Source organism: Hippopotamus amphibius, chromosome 11 (genome assembly GCF_030028045.1).
Source record: "Hippopotamus amphibius kiboko isolate mHipAmp2 chromosome 11, mHipAmp2.hap2, whole genome shotgun sequence".
Lineage (NCBI taxonomy): Eukaryota > Metazoa > Chordata > Mammalia > Artiodactyla > Hippopotamidae > Hippopotamus > Hippopotamus amphibius.
The window spans coordinates 29,158,609-29,169,509 of NC_080196.1; the positions used below are offsets into that span (position 1 = coordinate 29,158,609).

Below are 10,901 nucleotides of genomic sequence, written 5' to 3' on the forward strand. Positions count from 1 at the left end.
ATACTCTGTGGTTGCCAAGCAAAGACAAATTCTTACGTTTATAGTAACCAGAACACATAAGATTAGGGAAATTGAGGTAGGAAATTATATATATTCATTACAAGTTATTTTTTCAATATTTATTGTTTTACTGTGATAGAAACTTTAAAATAAGTGGACACTAGTTGGGCTTTTCTAGGAAGAAACAGAGCTTCATAAATATTCAAGTCACAGATGAAAAAAAAGTAATAAAAATCAGTGACAAAAAATGAGATGTAATATCCAGGCTTTGGTAAATGAATAATTTGGGGAAGCTAATGGGATAATTGGATATAAGGTAGGAGTTTGGATATATGAACATACTGATGAATTTGAATACCAGGTTAGTGATTGGAATATTTTTTGATAAATAATCAGGAGTTTGACAAAGTAATGTTCAGTTGTTTTACATCTAAAACGGTACATATTTATCTCAGGCCCACTCCATGCATGCTCCTTTGTGTTGATGTTTAATTGATCACCATTGATATAAAAATGTCATGTTTACAACTATCTTCTACATAGAGATTCCTCCCTAAAGACTAATTAATGTCAAGTGTTTTCAATTCTGCCCACAACCCTAGTCAGTGGAGCAGAGATAAGAACACAAATTTAAAACAATTTCCGGAAAAAGAGAGTCTTTCTTCCATTAGAAAACTATAAATAGTAAATCTCTCTTGGCTTTTTGTAAAGTGTTCTAGTTGTTAAAACTTTCAGCAGCTTCCTTCTACAGAATGAAGATGTTTTATTTTCTTCTTCATTTTCTGTGTTATGTGACCTTCATTCTACCAGGTAATAGATGCTTCTGGTGTGTTTGTATGTTTCATATAGTTCCTAGCTAAAACTAGAAATATTAAATTATGAATTAGAAAATGCAGGTTTTTAATAGTCTTTGCAATTAAAAAGTCTCGATTATGTTGAATCTCAATTTCCTCATTTAGAATAGTTATACTAATATATGTTATCTCATTTTGAAAATTAAAATGCAAATAAAATCAGTTGATTAAGGTGAGACTCTTTTTTTGGGGGAGGCCTTGATTTGTTTTGATATTCAAGTTATTAAGAAAATCATAATTTATTAAATTTATTTATTCTTGTATCAGTGAAGACTTTATAATAAATGTGGGCCCCAAGGGAAGATGAATGCACTAAGAACAACAGTATGTATCTTTTGGGATATCAATAACAGAATCTATAAAATGATCCTGGGTATAGTCTCAGAATATGCTGGGCAATGAGATACAGTGAGAACAAAAAGGCAAGTAAAGAAATAGTACCTCAAAAAATCTTTGTTGAATTAGTTAATGCATTAGTAAAGGAATATAGCAATGATTTTATGAGTCAATTAAAAATAAGTGATCAAAATATGTAGTACAGTGAATCCCCTGGTGGTGATTACATGCTATTCTTAATATGTGTTACCACTGAGGCAATCCAGACTCTCTAAGGGAGACATAAATTTATGCCCCTAAGTGTGCTAATTTGGCCTTAGAGAGTTGGAAATTCAAAAGGTGCAACCTGTATTAGAAGTAGAACTGAATTCAAACTTAGAAAATCTAGATATTATTACTAGGTCCCTACTCAATAGCTTGGGAGACTTACCGCTCAAAGAATTTAAGTGATTTGTCAGTGTCCTTAACAAAAAACAAAGAAAACACAGCAGAATCAATAATAATTGTAAAAAAAAAAATGAAACGTCTGATATAAAAGTCTGTGCCTGTTAATTACCTCAGTTAACATTTACTGAAATAATGTATTGGAAAGTGGCTCCACAAACTGAAAATTAGCTTACCAATTTAGGTACTATGATTATTATTATTATTATTATAGACATTGCTATTATTACAGTTATTAATAATGAAAGCGGTCTAAGTGATGTCCTCAAGCTTAAGAAATGGGTAGAGATTAAGGAATGTGTTGAGGCATATGGTACTAGTATGTCAATCAATAACCATCTAACATTGAGGACCTAGTAAATTATTGAACAAAATGCTAGACTCAGAGGAAACAGAAATAAAAGACACAATAATTCTCTAGGCATTACTTACAAGCTAGTTGAGTAAACTCAGATAAATCAATGGATTTGCTTGATTTAGGAAGTCTATGTAAATATGCTTCAAAGAGTAAGAATGGTGCAATTGTGGCAATAGTGGAGGTTTGGGAGAATACCCTGATTTCCCTGATGAAAAGTTTTGAAATTGGGAGTAAGACACTTGTGTTTAGACTTTGAAAGGTAACAGAAAGAAAGAAAAGACAATAAGTAAATACGAGGGTCTAGTATATGCCAAACCCATTCCATAACTTCCCATTAAAAATCTAATCTGACCTTCCAGATAGCTTATGAGATGACTGTCATGGCCTCTTTTAATAGAAGAGGAAAATGACGTAAAAGATTATATTTCAAGTTCACACTTATAGAAATATCTGTGATACGTGGAATGCAAATCCAGACTTTTCAGATCCCAATATATTGTTCTTTATACTTCATCATGCTTCCTATAATAGAAGGCACTGAAGTTAAATAAAAGACTGAATAGATAATTTGGTCCAAAACAGTGTGGTCACACAGGAGGATAGCTGCACTTTGGATGTATAAGGTCTATACCATCAAACTCTACATTTACTAAGCCTTGCAGAAAACTCTAAGGAAGCCTATGAAAACACTTGATCTATGACTATGACCACAATCTTTCCTTTACCTTTTGATCATTCTAACAGATACTAAGTTATAATGCCAGCTGAAATGGACAGAATGCTCTATATGTGGCCTTTGATAGATCAAATAAAAAAACAGGAAGGGTAATTCAAGAGGTCAGAGTGGGTGGCTTTGAAGGAGTTCATAGTAGCATACATCGGTTGCACAATGGTGTGGTTTGACTATTGGTAAAACCTTAAAGCAATCAAAGAAGCAATAAAAAGTGTCTAATCTAAGTGAATACTTTGTGAAGATGTCAGACGAGAGTGTTTGGTCCAACCAGAGTGATACTATGCTGGAGAGACCAGCTGTAAAATGATAAGAGATTAATACCAATTTTGATTAAATATGAAGGAAGGGACAATATTTTAGGGGAAATGCAAGCATAAAATATTCCATAGAGATAGTGAACATAACATACTATCGTAGTTTATAGAGTGAGCTTGCCATTAAATGTGTCAGGGTTTATAATTAAGGACCTGGGGCTCCTTTAGAGCTGTGGCAAAAGCTTTAGTTAAGTATACAATGGATGGTAATATTAATTTTATAAGGTTTTGAAAAGATTAAAAGAAACAATGTAAGCAAAGTATTTATCACATTGAAGACTGTTTTGCAATATTTCAAGAAATAAAAGAAGAATAGAAGTAGAAAGAAAAAAGGAGAGGAAGTAGTAGAGCAGAAGGAATACAAGATAGTGTTCAGGTGTACCCAGCTCTTAAGATGTCTCAGAAGAGGCCATGGATCTCAAACAGCAAAAATACGGTGGCCTTGGAAGATTTATGCATGATCTACTGCATGGTGAACGGGAGTCTGAGTTTAAAACAGTGAAGGAGAGACATTCATCTGTGTTGCAATTTTGGTGAAAACACAGATTCAGTCTTGGTGCTTTAGGTTTTATTCAATTTACAAGTAAGCTGAGTCAGTCACCAAGGCAATTTGGTTATTTGAGAAATATGATAAAATGTAAGGAGAAAAGTAAAACCCATAATAATAAATAGGCTTTTCAACATGGTCAGGATTTTGTTGATTAGCTAAATAACTTCCCAACCAATCCAGAAAGCTGCTATATCACAAATGAACACGACACTCGTGCCTCTCATGTGGTAATGATTAGTTCATATTAATCTGCATTAGTTAAGGTAATTTACAAATTAGTCTTAATTCCTTATTAGACCTTCCCCAACTTGTAAATTGTTTAAATATTTTTGAATAAGCTAAGGACCAAATAAATTAATACCTATATTAATATTTTAGAATCCTCTATGATTTTTACATGGTGGTACTATTAATTGATATTAAATCTCTTCAATTGTAAAGATTCAGGTGCAAGCCATGAGATGAGTAAGTATAACCCTTGCCAAATTGACAATGTTTCAGGAAAAGAAAATAAAACAAAAATGTAATTCTAAGATCTAAATAAGAGGTGGATAAGAGATGGAGAACGGAAAGCGATACAAAGTTCCCAATTACTGTCCAACTTTGAGTTAAGACATATCAAAGGAAAGGGAATTGATAAAGAATTCCAAATAGAAGGGCCAAATAGAATTATTTTATTTAAATTTGCCTACAGTAAAATTTTTTTCTACATTCAGTTTGCAGCCTGGAAAACCACTTATGAAGCATATAGAAAGAGTACATTATCAAGAATTTATTACTAATGATTCTTTCCACATGTAAACATTCATTTTAAGAGTCCCATTTATTTGTCATCAACCACAAAACTTCCAATTTTTTAATCTTCATATTTCTCTCTAGTCATAAAATAATTCAGGCTCCTAAAGAGAGCCAAATCTATCACAAGCAGGACATACTTTGAGGCAATATTCAGGTAACTGTTGAATGCTTTTCATGTGTCAGTTTCCAACTTTTTCAAAGTAGAAGCAAGCCATGGATTAAATATTTAAAGTGTGAATTCTGGATTTGGAACAATTTAAGATTAAATCCTGGGTTAAGCATGTATTAGTTTTGCATCATTGGGCAAATTATTTGGTCACCCAAAGCCTCAAGTTTTTTATGTGAACAGTATCTACCTCAAAGTTTTATAACAGTTAAATGCATACAAAATATTTAAAACAATACTTGACACATAGGTTTTCAATCTATAAAAACTCTTTTGATTATTATTCGTTTTTGGACCTAAAGATATTCATGTCCTCTTTCAACTCTAGAATAAGAATCATACTACTTTGTCTGCTGGTTCGTGTTCTTTTTACACTTCTTCTATTCATCCAGATAACTCTCACTCATTTTTTAAGGTTTACATTTTCATGGTACCATTTCATATGGTATCACTTTCCCGTGATACCATATCATCATAATAAGCACTCATCTGTCCTCACATTTAACCCAACATATTTCTTTTATCATGATACTTAATTAGTCTATCTGTGAATTTATCTCTTTGCCTCCACATTTTGTTTTATCTTCAGAACAAAGTCTACTGTATGGTCTAAAAGTCGTACTCAGTACGATTTTAATTTCAACTATAGTCTTTTGTTTACCATTAAATACTAGTTCCTAATCTGTGAAAAACTATTATATTCCACTGTTGTAAACATACATATTAACTCATCATGTCTCAAAAAGACCGTGAACTACATGCTATTGTCTCCATTTTGTGAGTGAGGCAATTAAGGCTCCTAGAACTTAAGTACCTTACCCAAAGCTGCACAGCTAACAGATGACAGAATTAAAATCCAAGCTCAAAGTCTATGGCTGTAAAACCCATATTCACTCTGCAGTTAGAAAGAACTATCAATATATACCATACAAAGATTTTGAAAAATAAGAAGTGATTTGTTTACTCTATAAAATGTTAAAACACACTATAAAATTTTAATGTTAAAATGAACTATAAAATTATAACAGTTTTAAACTATAGCTTCCCTATTAAGAGGGATGGATGAACAAAAATGAGAGAAAAAAACTCTGTTTAAAAGCATTGCAAAGTTAACAGATCAATTAAAAATTACAGAAAAAAGATCTGGTTGAGATCAATCTTTCAACCATTCTTGAAGAGGCAGGAGAGAAGTTGAAAAATAGAAATCCAATCGCCTTATGCTACTTCTGGGACAGAAACTGCAATTCAGAGCCTGAGAAGGAAGGAGAACTATGGAAAAACTGGCAAGTTTTTGATTCATACCCCAGAAAGCTACAAACTAGGCCTAAGTTAAAATGACATTAGCTGTCCCAGGGACTAATGGTCATTTTCACATTACTTTAAATTCTATAAATGGTTTAGGACAATCCAAGAAGGTTGGTTGGCAGTTCTAACCAGCAGCAAAAATAATAATAAATCATTTATGGAGAAAGATATTTCTCTAGGCCTCAAGTTATTTCCTCAATTTTTCTTTGACAATGTGTGTAACACAAAAATAATCAGGAACAAATGAAAACAAGACTATCCTTTCAAAAACCAAAAACCAACACATGCATGAACAGATTAACAAGGCATCTAGCTAATGGAGTTATAAGACCAAGATTTTTAAAAAACTATGTGTAATTTGTTTAAATAAATAGAAACAAGATTAAAAATGTGACATAGAAATAAAAACTATAACACAGAACAAAAGTAAAACTCCAGAACTGAAAAATAAATAAAGCAAAATTAAATACATAATGAGTGTGTTAAGCAGGGGTTAATGCATAATTGCTGAGATATTTAATAAAGATGAAAGATAAATCAGAAAAAACTATCTGGAATTAAACAGGAAAATTAATGATTTTGATTAATTAATTAATGATTGAAAAATAGAAAAAACGGGGGGAGGAAGAGAGGGAAAGATGAAGGAAAGGAGAAAGGAAGGAAGGGAGCAAAAGTTGGGGAAAACAACAGATCACTTTCAAAGGATCAGATATTAAATTGAGAGCTGACTTCTCACCAACAAAAACAAAGAAGGAAATCAGAAGACAGTGCAATGATGTCTTCAGGGTTCTGAAAGAAAATAACTGCAATCTAGAAGTCTGTATCAAATGAAAATACTCTGAGAATGAAAGTAGCATAAAAATATGTTCTGTCAAACAAAAACAGAATTCAACATTAGCACCCCTATATCAATAGAAATTCTTAGAAAACATTGTTTAGACAAAAGAAAATTATCTTCTCATTTGGAAGCCCAGAGACAGAAAAAAAAAAAAAAGCAATGACTTTTAATAAGATTTTGAGTAGCTGAAACCTCTAACATAAACTAGTAAAAGAATAAAAAAACATAACATAACTACACAATAGTAAGGTGATAGAACCATAAAAAAATAACTAATATATATTAAAAAAGAGACAGGAGAGAGAAAAAGAAAAAAATAAAAGCATGTATTTCACCCAACATATATTAATAACTGTCATAAATATAAGTGAAAATATGTATATACTGTGCAGCTGGTTTCACATAAGCTTTAAAATAAGCAAACAAAATGTTGTAAGTCAAGATAATAGTTTATTTTGAAAATGATTGAGTAGAATGGGATATGATTTCAAAGCAGCACAGATGTAATGCCAGCAATATTTTATTGCTTGACCTAGGTGGTGTTTACACCAGAGCTTAATTTTTAATAATACTCTTTGTGGAGCATTTATGTTTGGGCATTCTCCAGCAAGTTTTGCTTCATTTAGAAAATTTATTTATATAAAATTAAATATAATAAGTGATTTTTCTATTATATATTTTAATAATCTAGCTGTTTGGTTTCATTTCAAAAACCCACAGATATATCCACAAAGTAGGATAGATAGTCAATACAGGTCTAGAGTTTGTAAGAATTTAGAAATTATCGACATTAAGAATATAATGAAATCATTTGTAGGCATGGAGAGAATTTTTCAAAAACTGGTATGAGACAAGTATGTAATGATTTAATAAATTAGTAGAAATGAAGTTAACCACATACCTGACAATTATGATTGATTTAAAGAAAAAATATTATAATAAATAAAATATAAAAATGACAAGACTTTATGTGAGAATATTATCTTACAGTGAGGGTGAAAAAATATGTTGAAAATCAGTAACTTTTCCATATATTTCTGCATGTCAAAATTATAAGACTTTTTAAGCTGTTGAAAATGAATATGCATTATCTTGTAGTAAAACTGTTACTGTCTAAAAACTACCATTAACTAAATGAAAAAAAAACCAACTGAAAAATTTGTGATAAATATGACAAAATTATTATCCTTAATAATAATAATCCTTCAAGACTTACTCTAAGGCCAGTTTAATCAAGACAGTGGGGTACTGGTAAAAAAAATGACAAATAGATCAGTGGAACAAGATAGAGAGCCCAGAAATAGGCCCCATAAATACATTCAACTGATCTCTGATAGAGGAGCAAAGGCAGTATCATGGAGCAAAGAGTGTCTTCAACAAATGATGTTGGAACAACTAGACATGCACATGCAGTAAATAAATAAATAAATAAATATCTAGACACAGACCCTACACCCTTCAACCAATGCAGCCAAAAATAAAGGAATAAATAAATAAATAATAAATAAATCTTTAAAAAAAACTGCAATGGATACCATTTTATTTGAGGGTAAAATTTACATACGTTGTTGGTGGCAGTGTATAAACTAAAAACTCCAGAATCAAACTGTTTCACAAATTATCCTAAACATGTATCATGTAAATATTAAAATATGGAATACAAATTTGCTTATAATAACCTGGTAAAATTTTAAATATGATGTAGTTGAGAAATTAATAAATCGTCATATATAATTTCAAAAGAATATTATGTAGCTCTAAAAATCTTGAATCTTGTTGAGAAGAACAATATATGTCATAAAATCTAATCATATATTAATTAAAAACATTTCAGTTTTATATATATAATGGGGATATATAGTATTTTAGCATCTTCTTATTTTTTGGCATTTTACAAATTTCTTATAATGTACACATAGTATTTTTATAATCCTAAATAATGTGTTCTTAATTAAGAGATCGGTAATTTCAATTACTCTTTTACTGTAGCCTTGGTGGATCCTGATCAATGCTCAAGGTTGTATGGTCAATGTAAGAGACGCTGTTCTAAATATGAAAAGCAAATTGAAATATGTTTGTCACCAAGTAAGATCTGCTGCATTGAGAGACCATTTGAAGACGATTTATTTTGAAAAGGAAGATTTACCTCTGACCAAAGAAGTCATGTGTGCACCAGTGTAGAGGGGTGTTGGAATGTAATTAGAAGCCCTATAATAAATAAACATGTAAGACAATATCGATATCTTCCTTCGTAGATGTTAATTATGTATTCAATGGAATGAAGCAGGATCTTTCTTATTTTCTTTAAGTTAGAGATTTGAAAGGGGCATATCTGGTGCTAATTTCTTATCATGGATAACGTGTTTGCGTCAATGTCGGACCACTTTTAATGTGTTGCTTGTTCACCTAAACTTACACAATTGAACGTTTCCCAACTGAACCATGACCTCCAGAAAGTTGGTTCATGAAAATGAATACCCATAGGCTTATCAGTTGTCTAAATATCATCCTCATGTTATTGACATTAAGAGACAGGAAACCTAAGTACAAGATGAATGCATGAACTACAGGAGAGTATGGAGATGCTCATTGGCCTTCCCTCTCTTCCCCCAAGGTCCTTCTCATTCAAAAAGGCATATTATTTTAATACTATCTAATGCTAATACACTTGACCCTTGAACAACATAGATTTGAACTGCAAGGTCCACTTACATGCTAACTTTTTTCAATAGTAAATACTACAGTGCTACACCATCCTAGTTGATTGGATTTGAGGATGCAGAACCACCAAAACAAGGAACCAAGATACAGAGGAACTGTGTACACAAAGGGCTGACTATAAATTACACCTAAATTTTCAGCTGTGTAACCCCCAACCCCTTCCTTGTTCAAAGGTCAACTGTATTGTTAAACTGGGTTTAAATACAATCCAAACTTTGTCTATAGCTTACGCTCATAAAATATTAGCTCTGTGTTTCCTTAATAAGCATGGATGGGGTGGGAAAATGCATAAAGATCTGTTATTTTAGCCTCCATATAAGTATTAAACAACACAAATAGTCTCTGTAATGTTAAAAGTTGGGGAAGAAACATGAAGACTAGAATTTGTTTTCCAGCTAAAAGCAAAAGATGAATCAACCTTTATCAGTATTCTACAAGGTCCTCAAACATATTTTTAATCATCATATTCTTTAAAACTAACTTAACTACTGGCCCAAGATTATTGCTTTCTTTTTTTTAATTGAAAATGTGGTGAACCTAGTTAGAATGTTTTACCTTAAACAGCTTGTACCAAGATAGACATCATATAGCCACCAGGGGTTTAAGTGATGTATACCTCAAAAGAAAAATGTTTAATTCAAGTAGAATGCACCCATTAGAGGCAAGGAGGTCAGCCAGAGTCTGTACTTCTGTAGGCTCAAGAATCAGATATAAGGATCAAATTCAAGGATTTGAGAACAGAAGAAAGAAACATGTAAAGAGCTCTAGGAATAAGGAACAAGCTGGAAATGTTGAATGCAATGCAAAATAAGGCAAAGTAATTCAAGATTTACGTTAAAACTTTGAGGAGAGGGATTTTGGAGGATGGGAGCAGTAACATAGTTGTTAGAAATAGAGCAAATAATAATAAAACCAAAACTCATGAAAAAATTTATAACAAACTAGGTAACAAGATATCCCCACATACCTTATCATACAAATGAGTGGAGAAAAAAAAAAAAACACCAATAGCTTTAGAAGCCTTTGTGAAATCTGTATCTGAATGGGAGAAATCAGATGGAAGAAATGCAGCCTTTTTATGGATGTAAGAATAGAAGAGTCCCATACAATGAATGCTGTTGGCGGAATAGCATGCCAATTTCGTTACATCAGCTATAACTGGGAGGGATTTTCCAATGTAATAGTGGGTAAGTGAAGTGATAATTACCAATACATGAAGGGGCTGAGAAAATCTACTCCTATGAAATCCTGAAACTGACCAGACTGGGCTCATTTCTGAGACAGACCTCAATATTAAGAAAAAAATTCCTGGGAGTGGGATGGAAAATTGGACAGGACTTCGAAAATGAGCAAAGGGAAACTGAGTTTTTGCTCATGCCTACAGTCAGTGTCCAGAATTCCCACCTCTCAATAATTCATTCGGTGTTTTAAACAGGAACAAAGATCAATGTACATTATACCCAGTTCTAGAGCTCCAACCAAGG

General features: G+C 31.9%; 1 protein-coding gene across 1 annotated transcript; it reads left to right on the forward strand.

Moving 5' to 3' along the window:
* The first annotated feature begins 752 nt into the window (after positions 1-752).
* DEFB114 (defensin beta 114) lies at positions 753-8,828 on the forward strand. The gene is made up of 2 exons (XM_057698225.1): positions 753-819; positions 8,686-8,828. Exons 1-2 carry the CDS (start codon positions 753-755, stop codon positions 8,826-8,828), a joined length of 210 nt encoding a protein of 69 aa, XP_057554208.1.
* The last annotated feature ends 2,073 nt before the right edge of the window (positions 8,829-10,901 follow it).